Consider the following 25179-nt stretch of genomic DNA (forward strand, 5'->3'; position numbering starts at 1 on the left):
CTGCTCCAGACCTCATTTTCGACATGCCCTCAGCTTCTCCAAACTTGTCCTCTAAATTTTCCACAAAAAACTGAGGCTTTACGGTCAGAAATGAGTCTCCATCTGTTCAGCTGCAAACCAGAAATTGAGGAGAATACGTCTCACCAGGTAATTTAGACCGCCATTCCTCCCCTGGTGTGGGCAGGGAAGGGAACGATTGGGGGTCATACACTTAAACATTGAAATTTCCTTTCTTGTGCTTGTGCACTATTCGTATTTCTTTTCATGGTGGTCCCACGAGCAGCTAGGGAAAGGAATGTCCACCCGGACAGAGCCCCACTTGCCTGGGTAAACCTAATACAACAGGGGGGCGGCAGGTTCCCCAGAGGTAGCCCGCTAGCAACAGTTCTACTTCAACAGTAATTTGTCTCCTCAGCGCGCAGCACACCTTGAGATTGAGGTTTCTTTTTATAGAGGTTTATACAATCCTCACGACCCACACAGTTAAAGCCAAGATCCCCGGGCTCTGTACCGTACCTTACGGTGGGCGTTGAAGCACGCTCAGAGCTTACGGTATTGAGGACTGGTGGCGCTTCCAGTCACCAGCTCAGGGACCCCGAATCGCAAAGCCCGTACCCAGCAACTAAATGCTGAGCCCCCTGAGGGGAATCTGAGGCTTTTTTTTTTTTGTGGTTTTAGGGCGCACAACTTCAATGGTCATTAGCGCCCAGACTATGTTAGGAATGCACCGCGAGGCACAAGTTTAAAACAGCAACTAAAAGGGAAAACACGATAAAAGATTGACAGGCATAGGATTAAAAAAAAACGGCATAATCAAATGTCCTTAGACAGGTGTGTCACGTTGATAAAACGAAGAACGCGAGCAGCTGCTCCTCGGTCATCTGCTAAAATGGCATCGAGAGTACATGGCAGGCCAAGATCAAGATGCAGTGTAGTAAAATCCGGACAGGACGTTAAAATGTGGCGGACCGTCAGCAATTGCCCACATGGGCAGAACGGCGCTGGCGCAGCCGTCAGCAGACGGCGATGGCTGAACCGGCAGTGTCCAATTCGTAACCGGGCCAAAACTACCTCCTCCCGCTGAGAAGGGCATGAGGAGGACGTCCAAGCCGCGGGAAGAGGTTTCAAGGCCCGAAGCTTGATGTCCGTAAGTGCAGCCCAATCGGCATGCCACAGCGATAAAATGCGCCGACAAATGACCCTGCTACAATCTGATGAAGGGACACAACAAGAAGCTGTCCGAGGCTGGAGGACCGCAGTCTTGGCCGCGGCATCTGCAGCTTCGTTCCCAGGGATACCGACATGGCCAGGAACCCACATAAAGCTAACCGGGGAACCGTCATCCACCAGCTGCTGAAGAGAGCGTTGGATCCAGTGCACGAAAGGGTGAACCGGATACTGATCACTGAGGCTCTGGATGGTGCTCAGGGAATCGGAGCAGATGACATAAGCAGAATGTCGGTGGCGGCAGATATAAAGAACAGCCTGGTAGAGGGCAAAGAGCTCAGCTGTGAAGACCGAACAATGGCCATGGAGCCGGTATTTGAAACTTTGTGCCCCGACAATAAAAGAACAACCGACCCCGTCATTGGTCTTAGAGCCACCTGTATAAATGAAGGTCATATTAATGAACTTCGAACGAAGTTTGACAAAACGGGAGTGGTATACCGAACCGGGGGTAACCTCCTTTGGGAGCGAGCTGAGGTCAAGGTGAACATGAACCTGAGCCTGGAGCCAAGGTGGCGTGTGGCTCTCGCCCACTCTAAAGGTTGCAGGGAGTGAAAAATCAAGGTGTTGAAGGAGGCGACGAAAGCGAACTCCAGGGGGTAGCAGGGCAGAGACATACAACACGTATTGACGATCAAGAGTCGTCAAAAAAGGAACGATAAGACGGGTGGTCGGGCATTGAAAGTAGCCGACAGGCATACCGACAAAGCAGTATATCGTGCCAGTAGGTCAGTGGCAATTCACTGGCTTCAGCATGAAGACTCTCGATGAGACTAGTATAAAATGCTCCGATCGCAAGACGTAAACCCTGATGTTGTATGGAGTTGAGGCAGCGTAAGATGGACGGCCGTGCAGAGGAGTATTCGAAGCTCCCATAATCCAGCTTGGAGCGGACGATCGACCGATATAGGCGAAGTAGGACGGTTCGATCCGCTCCCCACGACATACCACTGAGAACACGGAGGACATTTAGAGAACGGGTACAACGGGCAGCCAAATAAGACACATGTGGAGACCAGCTAAGTTTCCTGTCAAATGTAAGACCTAAAAATTTTGTTGTCTCCACAAATGGGAGAGCAACGGGACCAAGTCGTAAGGACGGTGGGAGAAACTCTTTGTAGCGCCAGAAGTTAATACAGACCGTCTTCTCGGCAGAAAAACGGAAGCCATTGGTGACACTCCAGGAGTAAAGACGGTCATGAGGACACTGAAGACAGCACTCCAGGGAACATGTACGCTGCGCGCTGCAATAGATGGTAAAATCGTCCACGAAAAGGGAGCCTGATACATCAGCTGGGAGGCAATTCATTATTGGACTGATCGCTATGGCGAAGAGAGCGACGCTCAAAACTGAGCCATGTGGCACCCCATGCTCCTGGTGAAAGGTGTCTGACAGGACAGAACCCACACGTACCCTGAACTGTCGATCCATTAAAAAGGAACGAATAAAAAGAGGGAGGCGACCGCGAAGGCCCCATGTATGCATGGTGCGGAGAATGCCCGCCCTCCAACAGGTGTCGTAAGCCTTCTCCAAATCAAATAACACAGACGCGGTCGGGCACTTCCGCAAGAAGTTATTCATAATGAAGGTCGACAAGGTAACCAGATGGTCAACAGCAGAGCGGCGCCTACGAAATCCACATTGTACATTGGTCAGTAGGCGTCGAGATTCGAGCAGCCAAACCAAACGAGAGTTAACCATTCGCTCCATCACCTTACAGACACAGCTGGTAAGCGAGATGGGTCGATAACTGGAAGGCAAGTGCTTGTCCTTCCCCAGCTTAGGAATCGGTACAACAATAGACTCGCGCCAGCATGCGGGAACATGTCCCTCAATCCAGATGCGATTATAAGTACGAAGAAGGAAACCTTTACCCACAGCAGAAAGGTTCTTCAGCATCTGAATATGAATAGAATCAGGCCCTGGAGTGGAAGACCGTGACCGGGCAAGTGCATTTTCGAGTTCCCGCATCGTGAAAGGGGCATTATAACTTTCACAATTCAAGGATCGGAAGTTAGGTGGCCTAGCCTCCTCTGCCTCTTTTCTGGGGAGGAAGGCCGGGTGGTAATGAGCGGAGCTCGAAACCTCTCGAAAAAGCGGCCGAAGGCATTGGAGACATCCTCAGGGGCCACAAGGACGCCATTCGCGACCGTCAAGCCAGAAACTGGCGAGTGGAACTTAGTGCCAGATAGCCGGCGCAGGCTACCCCAGACAACAGAAGAAGGAGTAAAACTGTTGAAGGTGCTTGTGAAAGCAGCCCAGCTGGCTTTCTTGCTTTCTTTAATAACACGACGGCACTGCGCACGTAATCGTTTATAAGTGATACAATGTGCCACTGTAGGGTGGCGTTTAAAGGTGCATAAAGTACGTCGACGAGCACGTAAAGCATCTCTACATGATGCGGTCCACCAGGGGACTGGTACGCGACGTGGAGAAGAAGTAGTGTGAGGGATGGAATATTCAGCAGCAGTGAGAATGACTTCCGTGAGGTGTGCGACCTGACTATCGCAGCTTGTGAAGGTTTGATCCTGAAAGGTCGCCCTGGAAGAACCCCCAGTCTGCTTTGGAGATGTTCCAACTAGTTGAGCACGGAGAGGGGGTATGATGCAGGAGATGGATGACACATGGGAAGTGGTCACTCGAATATGTATCAGAAAGGGCATACCACTCAAACCGGCGTGCAAGTTGGGTAGTACATATAGAGAGGTCTAAATGGGAATACGTGTGAGATGTGTCCGAAAGAAAGTATTGAGGCAGACAAGATTGAGCTGGTTCAAAAGGTCTGCTAACAGGGAGCCCCTCGGGCAGGATGCTGGAGAGCCCCAAAGGGGATGGTGAGCATTGAAGTCTCCAGTTAACAAAAATGGTGCAGGTAGCTGAGCAATAATTTGCATCATGTCTGCCCTGGTACCGGCAGACGACAATGGAGTGTAAACGGTACAAATGGAAAATGTAAAAGTGGGGAGAGTAATTCAAATGGCAACTGCCTGCAGGCCGGTGTGCAATGTGATGGGATCATAGTAAATATCATCCTGGACCAGGGACATAACCCCTCCATGAGCCGGAACACCTACCACAGGGGGTAGGTCAAAATGCACAGAGGTGTAGTGTGCCAAGGCAATGTGATCGCATGGGCGTAGCTTCATTTCCTGGAGGGCTACGACGAGCGGACGGTGCAAGCGGAGCAGCAACTTCAAGTCCTCTCGGTTGGAGCGAATGGTGTGAATATTCCAGTGAATAAGTGCCATCGTGATAGGAAAAGGAAGATGAAAGAAGGGGTCACCTCAAAGGCCGCTGAGGGACAGGCTTCGAGCGAGCACTGCCGCCGCTATCAGTAGGCGGACAGTCATCGTCCATTGGTTCTATAGGTTCATCGGCCATCTCGTTAAGATGGCCGGGAGGAGGAGCTTCCTCCGCCAGTGGACGGCCAGATGTTTGGCTACCAGCGGCACGGCCAGGCGAAACGGATGACGGCCTGGGGCGGCAACCGCGGGGTGGCACAGGAGACGAAATGCGCCACGGCGGAGAAGGAGAACTGTGCTTCCTATGAGCCTTCTTAGCATGTCGTTTAGTGGAAGTACTGGTCGACGGCTGGGAGTTCGAGGTACGTAGGAAGTCTGCACGGGACGGTTCCTTCTTGAAGGCCCATGCATCTGACTTCTGGGTCTTCGTCTTAGCAGAAGCTGATGAAGGTGCTTGTGTCTGAGGGGTGATGGGAGGAAGAAGAGACGTCGATTGTGCGATCTTAGCACTGGCCGAACGGACGACCGTGGTGCTGAAGGTCAGATCGCATGTCTGTGTCGCCACCTCCCTGGTAGTCCGAGGAGAGGTGAGGACAGTACTGTATTTTCCCACTGGGAGCAGCGTGGGCTTCCTATTAGCAAATAGCTTGCGAGCAGCCTTGGTGGAAACTTTCTCTTTGACCCGAATTTCTTGGATACAGCGTTCTTCCTTGAAGATGGGAAAGTGCGGGAGGACGCTGCATGGTCACCCTGACAGTTCACACAACGAGGAGACGGAGGTGGACAGTCGTCACCCTCATGGGCATCCCTGCCACAAGTGACACATTTAGCCGCATTGGAACAAGACTGGCGAGTGTGATTAAAACGCTGACACTGGTAGCAGCGCGTAGGTGTCAGGACATAGGGACGAACAGAAATAACCTCGTAGCCCGTTTTGATACGCGACGGCAGCTGAACACTATCAAAGGTCAAGAAAAATGTCCGGGTCGGTACAAGGTCATTGTTGACCTTTTTCATGACCCTATGGACAGCCGTCACGCCCTGCTCAGCGAGGAAAGACTGAATCTCCTCGTAAGTCAATCCGTCGAGTGATCGAGTATATACCACACCACGAGACGAATTCAAAGTGCGGTGAGCCTCCACCCGGACAGGGAACGTGTACAGGAGTGTGGCCCGAAGCAGTTTTTGTGCCTGAAAGGCGCTCTCAATTTCTAGTAACAAGGTACCATTACGCAACCTGGTACACGACTTGACAGATCCGGCTATGGCATCTACGCCCTTCTGGATAACGAAAGGGTTGACAGAGGAAAAATCCTTGCCGTCCTCAGATCGAGAAACTACGAGGAACTGTGGGACAGGTGGTAGTACTTTTGTCACTGGTGGCTGGTCAAGTTTCCGTTTATGGGCAGAAGTCAAGAGAGAAGAAGAAGAGAAATCCATTGCGGAGGAATCCCCCATGATTGCCAGCGTCTCCGATGGCGCGCTCCTTCCTTGTGGGGACCCTCTCAGAGGGCACTCCCGCCTTAGGTGAATGTTTACACCTCAGGTCACACCTCCCGAGAAACAGACGGAGGGACCAATCGGCATGGTCAGAAGGTGTCAGCTCAGGCAATCACCCCTCCCTGGGCCTGGCCTTTACCAGGGGGTACGTGCATCCCTTACTTGTCTACCCAGGGCAGGGAATTACCCGTCACCGGCTACGCGTGCGAACGCGTGGGTCGGCCTTCAGGCGCACACAGGGAGGAAGGAAGAAGAGGAAAAAGAAGAGAGAGAGAGAGAGAGAGAGGGAGGGAGAGAGAGGACAGACTGTCTCAAACACCGAGGTGGAGACCAGAGAGGGCAAGGAGAAGAAGGCAAGGGAACGAGTTAGGAAGACAGTGAGATGGGGAAGGACAAAGTAAGGAACCAACCAAAGGAAGGAAGAAACGAGAAGAAGTGAAAAACCAAAATGACTGCAAATATAGGTCGTGGAACCGTCCGTCTCCGGACGCGGGCGCTAACCACCCCCTTGAGGGGGAGGGACTCCTTTTAGTCGCCTCTCACGACAGGCAGGAATACCTCGGGCCTATTCTAATCCCCGGACCCGCAGGGGGGTAATGTGAGTTGCTCAGGCAGTGTAGCGCGAGATGTCTCAGTTTACAGTGACATCAGAGCCTATACTGTTTAGACTCGTGCACTTTCACAGTTGCTCTGGAAACTTTATTTCTGATTTTATGACATCTACTGTTCAAGATTTAATTCATTATTTAAAGCATTTTTTGCTATCAATATTTGATGCCTGATTTAAAGTATTATTATTAATTCCTGTTTGATCTGTTTTTGAACCTTCCCGAGACTAACTAGTATACTACCACATTTACTCGAATCTAAGCCGCACTCGAATCTAACCCGCACCTGAAAAATGAGACTCTAAATCAAGGGAGAAAAAATTTCTTGAATCTAAGCCACACCTGAAATTTGAGACTCGAAATTCAAGGGGAGAGAAAAGTTTTAGGCCGTATCTCCAAATCGATACAAAGTTGGCCCATTGTAATATGAGACACAATTTAGGTTGAATGAATGAAGATACAGCCACAGTAGTTTGGTTAGAGTCGTAAGCTTAGCAGTTAAGCTTTACCAGGTAGCCACTGCTATGCGTCAGGCGTTCCGTCCGTATTTATACGGGTACCCTTCCTTTTTCACGTGTTTCGTCTGATTTGAATCGATTGCTTATTTTTCTTTGATCTGATAAGCACCATTTTCTTTGTTATAGGTGTTTACGTCACTCTAAGCTGAAAATGCATTAGAAGATCAAAATCAATTTCAAAATGACACACATATCTGTATGGTGCAAAGCGGCAATTGTCTCTGAATAACGAAAAATGTGAGGTCATCCAGCTGAGGATGGAAAGAATTCCATGAAATTTTGGTTACACAATAAATCAGACAAATTTAAGTTTACAAATGAACTAGATACATAGGAATTACAACTACACACCACTTAAATTGGAATTATCACATACACTATCTAGTGGCGAAGGCAAACCAAAGACTGTGTTTTATTGGCAGAACACTTACAAAATGCAACAGGTCCACTACAGAGACTATCTACTTTTTGCTTGTTCATCCTCAGCTGGAATCTTGCTACGCTGCATGGGATCCTCAGCAGATAGAACTGACAGATGACACTAAGAAAGTCCTGAGAAGGGCAGCTCCTTTTGTATCGTCACTAAATAGGAGACAGAGTGTCATGGGTATGACAAGTAATTTGAGCTGGCAACCATTAAAATAAAGGCATTTTTCACTGTGGTATAATGTTTTAATGAAATTTTGATCATCAACTTCCTCCTCTGAATGTGAAAATGTTGTCACCATACTACATGGCATAGAGCTCTTACATTAAGATTTAAGAGTTAATTTTTCCACACACACTGTTAGGCAGTGAAACAGTATAGAAATAGTCTGAAGATGGTTTGAAGAACCCTCTGCCAGGCATGAAAGTGTAATTGTAGAGTAGTCATGTAGAGGTAGAATTCTAGTCACAACTTAGGAGTCAACCGTTCAAAGATTTGTTGCATATTCGGAATTGTATACTGATTCTTATGAAGAACCAGATGTGGCAGATGAGACACATCTAGAAGGCGTACTACAAGGATGTGAATGTTAATTTGATAATTCCTATACTGTTTATCACTACAGAAATTTTACATGAAAAAGGTTTAAAAACTAATTTCTATGGGAACTGTGAATGCGTCAATGAAAGTGTAGAAGTTAAAGTGATATTTCTGAAATCCATACTTGCACACCAAATGCTGGACGCTGTGGCCGAGAGGTTCTACGCACTTCAATCCGGAACCGCACTGCTGCTACGGTGGCAGGTTCGAATCCTGCCTTGGGCATGGATGTGTGTGATGTCCTTAGGATAGTTAGGTTTAAGTCGTTCTAAGTCTAGGGTACTGATGACCTCATGTTGAGTCCTATAGTGCTTAGAGCCATTTGAACAACACCAAGTGAAAGTGACAATTCTTCTGTCAAACATGTCTATGTTTTAAGACTAACAAATGAACCAATGGTTATTCTGCAAACAAATCTGTTAAAAGCTGGGACCTGCAACTATCTTAATTTTTAATTGCAAAAAGTAACACAAAAATTGAAAAAAGTAAAAATAAAACATTGATTTTTCCAATGTTCATAATTTATGTATAGCTTAGTTTTGTAGAGTACCATAAACTGCATTAAGTACAGGGTGTACACAAAGTCCAAGAACATTTTCAATTATTTATTGCACAAGAACCAAACATTGTACAAATATCATACATCATTTTAAAGAGAAACCCTGAAAGATTTTTTCACGTATACCACAACAACATAGTTTAGTTATTTGCCGATATTCAGCATTAGTTGCAAACATGGCGAGTTCAGGTGTGGAGCGTGCTTTCTGTGTGTTGGAGTTCAACAAAAACAAGTGTGCTACAAGTTGTTTAACTGATGTTTAGAACCAAGTATGGTACAAAGCTTCCAACAAAGAAGGCCATTTACCACGGGCGGTTTGCTTTTGCCCAGCAAAGAAAAGCGGACATTCCAGTGTGAGTGAAGAATGTAGAGCATGTGCGAGAGACATTCATAAGGAGTCCAAGGAAATCTGTGCATCATGCATCCCGTGAACTCGAAATGGCTCCATTGACAGTGTGGAAAGTCCTGCTACAAAAGCTGTCTATGACACCATTCAAATGTGGAGCTAGTGGAGAAGCTCAATGACGATGACAAAGACAACTGTTTTGAGTTTTGTTCGCAGTTGCAACATTGAATTTGAGCATGATTCCCCAAAGGTAAATGTTTTTTGTGCCTTGTCACGTTGAAAACTGCATGGGCCATTCTTCTTCACCGAGAGCACTGTCACTGAATATTCCTACTTGGATATGTTGCAACAATGGCTGATGCCTCAAATGCAATCAAACTCTCCGTTCATCTTTTAGCAGGATGGGGCTCCATCCCATTTTCATCGTGAAGTTTGTGGATTCCTGAACACACAGCTGCCGCATCTATGGATCAGCTGTGCTAGAGAAGGGGACAGCTGTGTCATGAAATGGTCTCCCCGATCACCAGATCTCACTCCGTGTGACTCTTTTCTGTGGGGACACATCAAAGACCTGGTGTATGTGCTCTGGGAGAGAACACAGCAAGTGACTGCCACAGTTGACAATACCATGCTCGGATAGGTATGGCAAGAATTCTATTACTGTATTGACACCTGCCGGGTAACTAATGGTTCACATATCGAACGTTTGTAAAAAAGACTTTCAGAGTTTCTCTTTAAAATGCAATATGTATGACATCTGTACAATGTTTAGTTCTTGTGCAACAAATAACTGAAATGTTCCCAGACTTCATTTACACCCTGTATTTGCATAGGTCTTGTACAGAATCAAAAGAGTGCCAAACAGAATTTGAGTTTTCACTTAAAACTTCCGGATTGATAGGCCGTGGTCTATATATAAAACTCTCCCCTGCGGGAGACATCCTACGAGGTAAAGCACTGACTTCACCTCTGAGGACGTCTCCCGCAGTCGGAAGAAATGTCAGGGGAGAGCTTTATACATAGACCATGGCCTATCAGCCCGGAAGTTTTAAGTGAAGACAGTACCGGCCATGAAAGCCTACATTGTATGATCAGTTTTTAATACACTGCCCGAGAAAAGAAATGACACACCCAGAATACATGGTCAAGTGTCAACTAAAACTTCGTACAAACACACACACACACACACACACACCACTGGCAGGTATGTAATTGATGTAAATTTGTCTGTGAGACAGACAGAATGGTCACCCTAGGCCTAGTATAATATACGAGGCCTGCCTAAAAAGTATCTGACCTTTGGCCAGAAAAAATATTTCTGATACCTGTCGGGGTTGGGACTAATCCACTTCAAAGTAGGCCACTTATGCTTGCACACACTTAGCCCTCTAATCCTTCCACTGCTGGAAACACCTCTGGAAGTCTTCTTTTGGAATGGTGTTCAGCTCCGTCGCCACGTTACTCATTCTCTCTTTTCTACTCTCATAGGGCATCCTTTCAGTGGCATCTTCAATTTTGGAAACAACTAAAATTCGCAAGGAGCTATGTCTGGAGAGTAGGGAGGCTGGTGAACAGCTGTGACCAAGATATTTTGGATCAAGTGGGATGAATGTGCAGAGCAGCTGTTGTGATGCAGTTGCCAGTTTTTCACCAGCCACATATCTGGTCTTTTGCGCCAAACTGCATCATGGAGAACATCATGATAGTAATCCTTTGTCACTGTTCGTCCTTCCGGTGTCTATTTGTGATGCACAATTCCACGGACATCAAAGAAGGCAGTCAGCACCATCTTGATTTTGCTTCGCACCTGCTGCACTTTCTTTGGCCCTGAAGACTCGGGATGCTTCCATTGCAATGGCTGTCTTTTTGTTTCTGGGTCGTACCTGTACACCCATGACTCATCTCCAGTTATCATGGCGTTCAGAAACCCAGTATCAGTGTTGGTGGTGTCCAGAAGATCCTGTTCAATGTCAAAACGGAAGTTTTTTTGTTCCAGCAACAACAACTTTTGCACGAATTTTACAGCCACTCAGTGCATGTTCAAATCATGCAAAATTGCATGTCCAGAATCTTTACTCACTCCAACCTCTTGGGCAATATCCCGCACAGTCAATCGACGATCTGCCATCACCAAATTTTGCACCCTCTCAACAACAGCTGCACTCAGAACAGTTTGAGGCCTGCCAGAATGCTGGTCACACTGCTGATGTGCGGCCGTATTTGAATCGGTTGAACCACTCCTTAATTTGTGTTACACCCATCACATCTTCTCCGAACACCTGCTGAATCTTATGAATTGTTTCACTTCGAGAATCACCAAGCTATTGACAAAATTAGATGCAGTATCTTTGCTCAACACTTTCCATCATTTTGAGAGAATCAGTAATCCAACAAACACGTAGTGTAGCATCTCACTCGGCAACTGACGCGCTGGGAGGCGGGGACCAAATTCATGCATGCATATAAAGGTCTCTTCCTTTACTGTGTCCAGTGGCACTGTGCTATCGTCTCTGTTTTGTGCAGGAAAATCAAAAGTTGGATACTTTTTAGACACTCCTCATAAGGAGTGTGAACAGTGTCAGATGTTGAGTGCACTGTGAAGGAAACCAAGATGTTTTGCACGCTTGCGAGACTGTGTTATCAGCACCTGACAATTAGGAAGCTGTTTCACTGCAGGTGCCCATTTGGTCAGCTGATTCAGTTGTGCAGCAGTATCCAGATTTGTGGGGCTTTCACATATGAGGGCAGGCATACTCATCATGAAGGTTCTGTTCAACCACATACCACCACTGCAAGGGAGGATCGCTGCATTACACACAAAGCACATTTTAGTCTCTTCACAACTGTGCCTACCATCTGAGAAAAAGTTATAGGCTCCCTGTAACATTCTGTCATCCTGAACCACTGTTCGGAAACTAGCAGCAGCCGGACTAGGAAATTACTATACTATGGGTAGGCTGCCATTAACACCATAACAGAAATCACTGGGTTTTGAAGTGTTGCCTTGACTGGGAAGCACAGCCTGCTGGAATGCCTGGGAAGAGATCACGTTCTTCCAATGTTTTTGACTGGCACAATAGTGTTACTCCTGACATCATTACGTGCACAGCCATCATGTGTGACTTCAGGTCATGTCTGATAGTGACTGGAAGAACTATGATGGCATAGAAGTACGAGGGTGGTTTGAAAAGTTCTCGGAACAGAATAGAAAAAAATACTTACAAGACTGAATTTTTTTTTTATTTTTCAATGTAGTCTCCTTGCAGATTAATGCACTTGGTCCAACGATATTTCAGTAACTTGATCCCATCTCGAAAATGAGTTGCCTCCAGGCCTGCAAAATAGTTGTTAACTATGGCTAACAATTCTTTGTTTGAAGCGAATCTTTGTCCATCAAGAAAAATTTTCAGTTTTGGGAAGAGATGAAAGTCTTGACAGAGCCATATCGGGTGAATAGTTCGTGTAATTTTGTCATGGCGATGGCACACAGGGAGCGCATCAACAGTCGTGGCACCAATCTTGCAGATAATTTTTTCGTTTATAATTCTTCAATTAAAATGTGATATACCCTTTCAGATGACATCTGGCAAGCGTGGGCAATTTCACGCACTTTCAATCGGCAGATCCTCTGTGACCATTTTGTGCACTTTTGCAATGATTTCTCGAGGAAATCTTAGCCGACCACTGCGCGGATCATCATCTAAATCCTCTTGACCAAATTTAAATTCCTCTGTCCACTTGGCAACAGTCGAATATGAAGGAGCAGAGTCCCCCAATGTATTCTGGAAATCAGCATGCATGTCCTTTGCTTTCATACCTTTCTTTATTAAGTACTAAATCATTGCTTGAATCTCAATTTTTTTGTATCTTCACAAATCACTATGTGGGAACAACAACAGAGCCACATCACTGCCACAGCTCTCTTCCAAGAACACCGAAGCAGCACGTTTACAGGCAGCACTCCAATGAATATCATGTGAACTACTCGTTGCACTAGTGCTGACCTCTCATGGTGATTTGAGCACATTTCAAACCACCCTCGTACATCAGAAATGTTCTGTGCCTTCATGCATTACTTCTCATGCGACAGTGTAGTGGTACTATTTTTCAACAGGACAATGCTCAAGATATGGCATGCCTCTATGACTGTTTGTCTGATGCTGAGGTACTCCTGCAGCCAAAAAGATTCCCAAATCTGTCCCCCGTACATGAAGAGTGGAACCAGCTTGTATGTCAACTCTTTCCCAATACCAGTATCAACATTACCTACAACCAGTTACATAAAATAGTTGTGGGTCAGCTTGCCTCAGGAGCACCTGCAATCACTTTATGGAACTCTTTCCAACCAAATCAGTGTAAGCATGCAGCCCAGAGAAAGTACATCATCATTATGATAAGTGACCTCATATCACCAATTTCTTTGTAAATTTGACTTGATATTATAATCACTTAAATAATTTAACATACCAGAAACCTGTGAAGTCTCACTATGTTTCTTCCTCCCCTTCTGTGTGCTTCACATGTTCTGGGAGCCAGTGAAGTTGTCTGGGCAACATTTCAAGTTTTAGGTAAGTTACTGAATGGCTGAAGTATTTCATTCTTCATGAATTTGAATTTTAATGGCAGGTTTTTAATGCCAATAAATTCTTGGAATTTTTAGAATCCGTACATTCTTGTGTGGTGCAACATACTTTTCATAATCTATATGGAACCTTTAATTTTCTGGCTGAAATACAATGCAAAACCAAATTTCTTTCATGGATTATATTTAATTCTGTTCAGACAAGTGTCTGAATGCAATATTAGTCATTTAGAAAAGAAAATGTTAATGTACTGAGTAGTGAAAAATGAGTCTGACTATACGACATGGCTCTTTAATCGAACAAATTTCCCTTGTGATTCAATTGACCCTTAACGACTCAAATCTTTTGTACCCCTATGCATTTTCACTGCTAGACTATAACCATGCTACCTATACCAAATATTTTAAATAATAATATTGAATAGTCTTAAATGAGTCAGTCATTTCTACAACGAAACAAATAAATTTCTTAACTAATTAAGAGGCCCTGCTAATCCTTTCATGCCTTTTCTTTATGCAAAATATTTTTTTCTTGACTGCTTCCACCATTTACTGGTAACGCATGACATTTTAAATCATAGTCTGGGCCATTCATCATAATGGTCCACAGAGAGTCAAAAGAAAATATTCTTTCAGAACAAAATTAATTATTTTTTGCTGTGTAACTAGCTCAACACACATCTGATCCACACATACTATATACAATATTTTGAGATTCAGTGGCACATAGATCCTCTGAACCCCTCAACACGACTCATATTCTTTTACGGCAGAAATTAAGACTCATCTCACATTAACTCACCCAAATCTCATTTAGGAATTTAAATATTTTTGAGAAAATATAAAATTATTTATAAACTTAATGATTAAAGAAATTATTAACTATCTTTGTGCCAAGTATTGGCAAACTAATTTAGTCATTCAACATTTCGCATATATGCGCAAGTACAATGTGTTGAAACTGAAGTAGTAAGGATGATTTAGCACACACAAATATTATAACGTTTAACAAATTTCCCACCCATTAAGAATCTTGGCATAAACTTACATATATCAAAGATTCACTGAAAAGGTAAAAAAAGTCCAATGTATTCTTCTCAATTGCATTAATCAGAAGTTATTGAAAATAGGAATATTTCATAAACAACCTACACCATCAGAATTTATACATCTACTAAGTGTGAATGCAAGGCATCCATCACATATAAAATGTTTGGTACCAAAAAGGGTTGCTGAGAATAGGTTTACACATATTGTTAAAAGTCCTGCTCAGATTCTAATCATAACTGTCAGCAAATAATAGATCACAATCCAAGTCAAGTTTAATAGTACAAGAATAGTGGAAAATTATTAAGGGCACTTAGTCCAAGAAAACTCTCAATATATGCCTAATTCCTTGCAATACATCCTTTACATTAAACAACCAAAGGCATTTTTCCTCACTCTATATGCAATAAATCAGAGATGTGAATGCTTACAATATTCTCAGTTTCATCCACATGTAAATTTGGTTCAGGATCCTCTTTGATAAAGTCAGTGGGGCAGGAGTCCCCCTCTGGATCTTCAAGAACCTGAAAAAAAAAAGGAAACAATCTCTCAATTAAAGCTGCTCTCCTGATATGGATCTCAATATTTCTTTCTTGTGAATCTCATCCATTCTTTCTGAGATTCTGATCACTTATGCTCAAATATATTTAGAAACATAATTTATTGAGCCACTTTTATACCAACACACATTCCCATGATTTCAACTTGTGCTGAACTGCACTACAAAGATCCAGTTCTTTCTGCTATGCAGCATACTTTACAGCACTTACTGATCTTTACCTTTATGTGCTGACCTAATAGTTTGCTGCCTCCACCTCGTCATTTACCACAACTTTTGTTCCATATTTAATGAACTCGCCTACTATGTGCTGTCCGAGTTTGCAAAATTAACAAATTCTCATGCTCACAGCTCTGGGTCGAATGTATTTCGGCTTACAAGACTTATTTTTCTGACAACATTACATTGTCATTTCAGCTGTTTCCTTTGATTTCTCCTTCTGTCCAGACATCACCAGAACCTTCCACTGGACCAAAGATACTGGAGATTTAGAGCTCAAGCTTCATCATCATCTGGGTTTAAGACTCTAGGAGTCAGTTGTATAAATCAACACTGGGAATGTAACTGCATTATATGCCTTGATTTCAGTTTTTCTGGGATAGCGTGTGATGTCAATTGTTGTTGTACTTGCAAGGTTATGGATGAACGAGGGTTGCCCAGAAAGTAATGCACCACATTTTCTTTCTCAGCCAAAACGTATGCTACATATGCAAAACGTTACGTATGCATAATCTGAAGTCTCCTGAGTGAGCACGCCAAATTTCCATCACTTCCATCAGACAGTTTCAAAATGGCATCTGTAGGTGATGTACATTACAAGCAGCGTGCCTTCATTGAATTGCTCACTGCAGAGGAAGAAACTATGGGGAATATTCAACAACGCTTGCGCAAAGTCTATGGAGCATCTGCTGTAGACAAAAGTACAGTTAGTAGCTGGGCATGAAGAGTGAGGTTGTCAGAAGGCGGTTTGGCGGAGCTCCACGAATTGCAGCTGTCGGGAGACCAACAACTGTCAAACCTGACATGTTGTAGTGGGCTGATTTCATTTGTGAGGACAAACACATTACAACTCAGCACTTTGAGGACAATGAGGTGGCGAGTCACATAGTGAAGCACTGGATCCACCATCAGGACAAGGACTGATACCGACAGGACACCGAGGCCCTTGTCTCGTACTGGAGGAGGCCTTAGAATGAGATGGAGATTACGTGGAAAAATAGGGTGTGTAGATAAAATACCATTCTCTTGTGTGCATAATCCTCATTCTGTTCAATAAAGAAAAAAATTGCAGTACATTACTTTCTGGGCAACCCTCATACTAATGCTCCATTGTTTTATATGCAGCTGTATGTTGCACCCGTATTTAAAAATTTTCCTAGGCTCAAAAATAAAATTCTCAGCTTGGAGTGAAGCAGTCTGCACTAGACCTCTCGAAAGAATCAAAGAACTATTATGTATGTTTTCTCAAGATTACTGTCCAGGTCAGCTCCATCTGTCCTATTGGCTACAAACCTCACTATTACCATTATCCCATCTCTGGACTTTGCCATGGCTGTATAAAATTATCCTGTGTTCAGCTCCTGTATTTGCCAGCAAAGTTACCACCTTTGCTGTTTCTTCTAATTTATTAATTAATATGATGAATATTCTTGGACAAGCAACATAAGCTTGTCATCAACCTGTGCATGCACTGAAACTTTTCACTATTAATATTTTAGGTATTACCTTGCCAATCTGTCCGCCACAGACCAGTAACATGGTCAGAATGCAAAAAAAGTTGTTTACCATAGGAACCCTTTTACTGACCCATAACATCTTAGTACAACTTTAATTTTCTACTGGAAGTGCTGTCTGAAATAGTGTTCACTGTTAAAACAGAAGCAAAACACAAAGAGAATGTAGATACACTAAAAAATCTTACCTACAGTCTAAAATACATCTGTATTGTACAGTAAGATAGTGTTACCATGAATGGAAATTTAACAAAATGGCTCTGAGCACTATGGGACTCAACATCTTAGGTCATAAGTCCCCTAGAACTTAGAACTACTTAAACCTAACTAACCTAAGGACATCACACACACCCATGCCCGAGGCAGGATTCGAACCTGCGACCGTAGCAGTCCCGCGGTTCTGGACTGCAGCGCCAGAACCGCTAGACCACCGCGGCCGGCTGAAAATTTAACAACTTGACTTATTTTGAACATGGCTGCACAACAGCAATGGTTACAGAACAGCAGGGATAAACCACAGCCAGCCTGCTGCAATAAATGGTGGATTTCAAATAACCTTTACCCTGGTATTGACAGATTTAAACCCATCTTCTTCAGAAGAACAAACAAACTTCACATTAGTAATTCATCCAGTAAAAGCTGTCTCTACATTACATGTATCAGCAACAGTTTGCATATCCATATGTAAAGATTAAGGGCCCTAGAATCAAGGGCTTCTCACATCAGTAAAACCAAACACTTAAAATAACACACCACATTAGTAACTAGCAGTAGGATCTGCATGTAGCAACTAATATGGTCTTATTTTAAGTGTATGGGATATACTGGCCATTGCCAATACAGACAGAATGTGGAGACAGCTTTTACTGAATGAAGTATTATTCTCATGTTTTTTGTCCTTATGAAGAAGACAGATTTAAAGATTATTTGAAACCCATAATTTATTGCAACTGGTTGGCTTCCTTTTATTCTTGCAGTTTAACATCTGCACATACCTTATTACAGTACTGCACTGACACACAACTAATTTCCACTTAACTGATTACAACATGAGAACTCGTATGACAAAAATGTTCTGTTCTTTAGCAGGATGAAAAAGTCTGTAATGTTCTTTTGCTCAGCAGATGACAAGCTTGATTTTGCTGCACTGTTCTGCCATTTCCTAATCCACAAAATGTGAGATATATTGAAGAGCTATATTACATGCTTTTCTAGCACCTGTATATGATTATCGATCTGAACCAAGCTGCACGTTCATTGTCTTCACCATCTTCCTCATTCTCATCAGTTGCTTGAGTTGCAGTATCAATCATTTTGTCATCAGTTAATTCTTCTTCTGTTGTGCAGTCAACTTCAGCTGTACTGATCCACTCAGACTAGTGACCTCAACATATGGTTGTAAAGACTGCAAATCTCTAAGAACTGCTGGTGTTTCTACGTATTGACTTTCATCACTTCTTGCACGTGCTGTTTCACCTTAATTCTCTTCACTTGTTTCTTTCATTCATTTTTTGCCAAATTTTTCAAATGTTGATGCCAGTATTTCCTCCCAAGCTTTGGAAATTGTACAGTTTAAATCTTTTGCATGTATTGATTTCATAGCTTTAAACAAGCTGCTACCTTGTTGTATCCTTTCTAAAATTGATCCAGTGAATTTTCAATGGTATCACCTCTTCAGCCACTCAGTGACACCCTCATCCACGAGTTGGATTAGATATGTTAAACTGTCAGGTAGAAATAAAGTTTTACTACTACTTCTTCACATTCATCCTCATATGGATGAGATGTTACATTGTCAAGTATCAATCTAACAAGTTCATGGAGGGTTTTTTTATTTTTATTTTTTTCATTCTGTAATGGTAGGGATAAACTAATCATAAAACCTTTTCTTAGAGGCTGTATTCCATCCATGCTGACTTTTGGTTACCATGATATACAGGTAGTGATGCCATATCACTGTTCTTGAGCGCCCTTGGTTTTTTTCCTCTTCCAATTATAAACAATGGCATTTTGTGGCTTCCATTAGCATTACTACAGAGATCAATAGTTATTCTATCTTTGGCAAGTTTTCATGTATTACAGACTCATTTTGTGCAGCAACAGATCTTGTAGGGAGCATTTTGTAGTTTAAGCCACACTCATCAATGTTATACATTTAGCAAGGTATCAGCTTTTGATGTTTAATAATTTTTTTCAAATTTTGGAACAAATTCATTGACAGCTGTTTTGTCAACAGACAGTTTCATACCAAAAATAATTACATTCCGAATGACATTCCACCGATGTTACAGTTACAGACTGTTACAGACTTTGCATTTCCAATATTTCCTCCTAATCTTTCATACAAAATCAATATACCGGGTGATCAAAAAGTCAGTATAAATTTGAAAACTGAATAAATCACGGAATAATGTAGATAGAGAGGTACAAATTGACACACATGCTTGGAATGACATGGGGTTTTATTAGAACCAAAAAAAATCTGATCAGAATAGCAATAATTAGCATAGCAAAGTAAGACAAAGCATAGATGATGTTCTTTACAAGAAATGCTCAATATGTCCACCATCATTCCTCAACAATAGCTGTAGTCGAGGAATAATGTTGTTAACAGCACTGTAAGGCATGTCCGGAGTTATGGTGAGGCATTGGTGTCGGATGTTGTCTTTCAGCATCCCTCGAGATGTCGGTCGATCATGATAAACTTGCAACTTCCGGTAACCCTAAAGCCAATAATCGCACGGATTGAGGTCTGGGGACCCAGGAGGCCAAGCATGATGAAAGTGGCAGCTGAGCATACAATAATCACCAAACAACACGCGCAAGAGATCTTCACGCATCTAGCAATATCGGGTGGAGCGTCATCCTGCATAAACATCGTACGTTCCAGTGGGTGTTTATCAGCCATGCTGGCGATGATGTGATTCTGTAACATATCAGCGTACCTCTCACCCGTCACGGTAGCACTTACAAAACCAGAATCACGCATTTCCTCAAAGAAAAAAGGCCCGATAACGGTAGATGTGGTAAATCCAACCAATACCGTGACTTTCTCGTCGTGCAATGGAGTTTCCACGACAGTTCTAGGATTTTCGGTAGCCCAAATTCTGCAGTTGTGGGCACTGACAGACCCTTGGAGCGTGAAATGAGCTTCGTTGGTCCACAACACGTTAATCAACCAATCGTCATCTTCCGCCATCTTTTGAAATGCCCACACCGCAAATGCCCTCCACTTCACTAAAACGCCAGGTAACAGTTCATGATGCTGATGGCTTTTCTACAGATAGCATCAGAGAGTACGCCTAAGTGCCAACCAAACAGTAGTGTATGGAATGCTGGTGCGACTGCACGAGTGCTGACTTCCCCGTGCATAGACGAACCCTCTACAGTCTCCAGTTCTTCCTGAACTGTCTCAGCAGCATTACGCCTTGTGCTCGGTTGGCCACTATGGGGTCTATCGACTAAACAACCCGTGGATTTGAACTTTGAAATAATTCTCGCCACAGCTGCATTTGTCAACGGACCTTTACCCATTTGAATCCCCTTCCTATAGCGATAGGACCATAACGCTGAACAAGCACATTCCCCATTCTGATAATACAGCTTCATTAAATGCGTCTTTTCAGGTAACATCAATGTGCTGCGACTGCTGGCGCATCTGATTCTCTCTCTCATTACAGCTCCTTTTATACACGATTGTCATGTGCAGTCACTGACGTTGTGCTGTCCAGTGCCATCTGTCAGACATTTTTTGTTATCATAAAACCCCATGTCATTCCAACTGTGTGTGTCAATTTTTACCTCTCTATTTACATCATTCCGTGGTTTATTAAGTTATCAAATTTATACTGACTTTTTGATCAGCCGGTATTTTCTTTTACAATTAGTCCAGACAACAGAGTTTTGTTTTCTTCTCTCCTGCTCAAACTATACCCACAAAGCATCACCTAGAATTTCACTTTTGGTGTTCTTCAAAGTCTTTCTCATTTTCAGTTCACTCTTCTCATCAATCATCACTGTGTCGCTTTCATAAATTTTTCTATTTTTTTCCATTCTTCAACTGTTGTTTTGTCATCCCCTCATTTGTAGTTTTTTAAAGAGACACTTCTTTAGCAAACCTTCTAAATCCTATCAGTTTCTCTGCTAAAGACAGCATCACATGTTTACGTTTAGTTGATGCTATAATTTAATTTTACATACTTCGATATGTAAAAAAAAATGGTCACTAATTTATAAAATGAATTAAAAGTAACACTTACTGATCAGGTAAGAAACAAGTTATTTCATACTAAAACTGATCGAATTACTGCATCTATCAATGGTCACCTGCCTACTGATCCACATCACAGAACTAACTGTGGTGACAGATGGGGTATGCACACAAAAACCAGAAATGGCATGGTCAGACTAAGTGGGGAATTGAACTATCCGAGGTCACATTAGCTAGGTTATACTGTATCACCTTACCGCTGTTTCTTACCACCCTCTCACTAAGTACACTACCTTCCTTGATTTCCAACACTCCCCCACACTGTTGAATGATCGATGTCTGATTACTGTCCACTCTCGTAAAATCTACAAATATTGGAGACATGGGTTATTTCAATTCCTGGAACATCTCCAAGATGTGTTTCATACTAAATATCCCTGCCTACAACAAATTATGCCACATGCTCATCCCTGAGACCTGTCATTCAAGTTACATCTTAACCATGCAAGCCACTTTATTGTATATTATAGAGTGTGCTTCTGGCACCATTACAAATATTTCCCACTTCCCAACAAGAGAGATACAACTATAAAAACATCTAAAGATTTCAGATGTTTTTGTGTGGTTCAAGTGCTTGGGAAGAACAAGTGTTGGAAAGCATCTTTATGGGTTCTACAGCCTCTGGTTTCGCCATCGCAGTCATTTTGCGAGGCATATATTAGAATAAATGTTACAATTTCCAGCTCTTCTTACTGTGTCCTTCGGAAATGGACCTATGACACATGCTTCTCAAGGAAAAAAGTAAATAAATAAATTACCTAACAGTTTTGAGCCTCTCTCATGACATTGTATCATGATTTTCTGCTATGCACTACACAACAATTAACTGTACTTCATTTACATATCCTGTTTGACATGGGTAACATTAATATTTGTATTTTTTGTCTTCTTCTGTATCTGTATCAAATTCAATGTCCTGAATTATTTGTTGGATGTATTCCCACCTCTGTCTTCCCCTGAAGTTTTGTCGTCTACAGCTGTCTCCAATATCAAGGAAGTTACTCCCCAATGTCTTAACATGAGTCCTATCATCCTGCCCTTCTTCTCAGTACTTTTCGTAAGTTTCTCCTTTGCCAATTCTGTGGAGACCACCTCAGTTCTTATCAGTTCACACAATTTTCTGTGGTATTCTGTAATATATTATTTCAGACAGTTCAGTTATCTTATTTTCGATTTTCTGACTGTGTATATCCAGATATAAATTTAATATTCACCCAACTTGATCTTATTTTCCAATGCTGGGTACTATTAGTGAAAATGCAAAGACTTAAAGTATCCAGAATTTATTATGGAATGTGGAACTGACCACTGGTTGTTACAGAAAGTGGATTTGCCAATATGAAAGACGGTAGGGAGTACTGATTTGTCACCCATCAGAATGGGTTGATCAGAAGAGATCAGTGACTTCAAAAGAGGACTAGTCATTGGGTGTCACCTGAGTACCAAAACCAACAGGGACATTTCAACTCTTCTATAGCTTTCCAAGTTAACTGTTGGTTATCTGATTTTTAAGAGGAAAAACAAAGGAACATTAGAGTTAGAAAAACCAGGCAGGCTTCATGTACCACTGTACAGGAATCAATGGGCATCAAGGTGAGCCGTTGTAAAATTTGCACGGAATTAGTGGAAGGAAACAGTCTTGAGTTCCAAATTGTTACCAGCAGTCTAGCTAGCATAATGACTGTGTGTAGGGGGTTAAAAAGAATGGGTTACAACAGTTGAGCATATCCTCATAAGCTACCCATTTCTGTAGTCAGTGGTAAGCAATGTTCGTGGTGGTATAAAGAATGATGCCTCTGGGCCATGCGTGACTAAATAAGTGATTTGGACTGATGAATCATGCTATATGCTGCGGCAATCCAATGGAATGCTTTGGGTTTGGTGAATGCCTGGAGAATGTCACCTCCCATCATGTGTAGTGCCAACTGTGAAGTATGGAGAACAGGTAGTTACGGTATGGGGCTGTATTTTGTGGCTGGTGTGTGCTTCTCTTATTGCACCTAAGAAAATGCTAAATGTGGAATGATACGAACATGTTTTACCGTTCTGTGTGCTGCATACAGTACAGGAACAGTTCAGAGATGTTTATTGTATCATAATGGTACTGCCCCCTGCTATAAACCAGCATCTGTGAAGCAATGGTTTGTGGACAATAATGGTGCTGAATTGCACTAGCCTACACCAACCCGAATCCTGACACAAATCCTATGTACCACCTTTGGGATTAGACAGAACATCCACCACCACTCAGACCCCAACATCCATTGACACTGCCTTCTTGGTTTCTGCTCTTAAGGAAGAATGAGCTGCCATCAGGTATTGAGATACATCACTGAAAGTGTCCCACAGAGTTCATGCCTTCATAAAGAAGAAAAGTGGACACTCCATATTAATTTTCAGCAATAGGTGTCCGGATACTTCTGATCAGATAGTGTATAAAATGTGTAACATATCCATAAATATTGAGACTTGCGAAACTTCCTAGCTTCACAGCCATACTGGAGTCTTCTATCACATATTTGTAGATATTTCCTTTATGCTCATTTTTTTCTTACAATACAACGTAAATTTGCTTCTGCTTGTACGAATGATCTTCTTGGCATGCTTTCATTACCTATCTCTGTCATAAAATCTACTCTTAGTCGCATGAGGACCTGCTGTATCCTAAGCTTACACTCGTGTGTGTGGCGGGGAGGGGGGGGGGGCAGGGGAGAGGTGATATAACATTTCAAAATTAAACACAGGAAATACAGATGCAAATGATTGCTTTGTCAACTGAAAACCCACAAACAGAAAGAGTGATTTTTGGTTATAAAATGAATACTGCTTCCCATACAGTATCAATAGAATTAACCAAATTTTGTGCTATTTACACAGCTTCACACTGTCACCATGTCTTTTCAGTGCATGCTGTTTAGGAAATGCAATGCTCCATTCTACATTCTACATCTGCACCCACATGGATACTACACAAATCACTTGAGTGCCTGGCAGATGGTTCATCAAACCACCTTCACAATAATTGTCTATCATACCAGTCTCAAACAGCGCGCAGAAAAAATGATCACCTATATCTTTCCGTGCGAGCTCTAATTTCCCTTATTTTATTACAATGATCGTTTCTCCCTACATAAGTTGGCGTCAACAAAATATTTTCGCATTTGGAGGAGAAAGTTGGTGATTGAAATTTTGTAAGAAGATTCTGTCACAACAAAAAAAAATCTTTTAAATGATGTCCACCCCAAATCCTGTAGTTCGCAATAACACAAATTGTGCTGCTGCTCTTTGAACTTTCTCAACATACTCTGTTAACCCTATCTGGTAAGGATCCCAGACCGCGCAGCAGTACTCCAAAAGAGGACAGGCAGGCGTAGTGTAGGAAGTCCCTTTGGTAGATTTGTGTCTTCCCCACAACATTTTCTCTGTGTTCTTCCCAATTACAGTTGTTCGTAACTGCAATTCCTTAGTATTTAGTTGAATTTACAGCCTTTAGATTTGACTGATTTATCATGTAACCGAAGTTTATGAGATCCCTTTTAGCACTCATGTGGATGAACTCTCACTTTTCGTTATTTAGAGGCCAGATCCCAATTTTCGCACCATACAGATATCTTTTCTAAATTGTATTGCAAGTCGTTTTGATCTTCTGATGACTTTACTAGATGATAAATGACAGCATCATATTCAAACAACCTTAGACAGCTGTTCACACTTTCTCCTAAATCATTTATATAGATAATGACCGGCAGAGAGCCTATAACATTACCTTGGAGAATGCCAGAAATCACTTCTCTTTTACTACACGACTTTCTGTCAATTATTACAAACTGCAACCTCTCTGAGAGGAAATCACGAATCTAATCACATAACTGAGACGATATTTCATAAGCACACAGTTTCACTACGAGTCACTTGTGTGTAACAGTATCAAAAGCCTTCTGGGAATATAGAAATACAGAA

The 25179-nt window shown here is 42.6% G+C and overlaps 1 protein-coding gene across 1 annotated transcript in view; it reads right to left on the reverse strand.

Annotated features, from left to right (window-relative positions):
* The window catches only part of LOC126108642 (zinc finger protein 729-like), an 81162-nt gene that overhangs the window by 24138 nt on the left and 31845 nt on the right, over positions 1 to 25179 (reverse strand). Inside the window, exon 3 of the mRNA XM_049913951.1 lies at positions 15089 to 15181. Coding sequence (XP_049769908.1) covers positions 15089 to 15181 — 93 coding nt within the window. The remainder of the gene's footprint in view (positions 1 to 15088; positions 15182 to 25179) is intronic.

This window comes from Schistocerca cancellata, chromosome 11 (assembly GCF_023864275.1).
Source record: "Schistocerca cancellata isolate TAMUIC-IGC-003103 chromosome 11, iqSchCanc2.1, whole genome shotgun sequence".
In the NCBI taxonomy this organism is placed as follows: domain Eukaryota; kingdom Metazoa; phylum Arthropoda; class Insecta; order Orthoptera; family Acrididae; genus Schistocerca; species Schistocerca cancellata.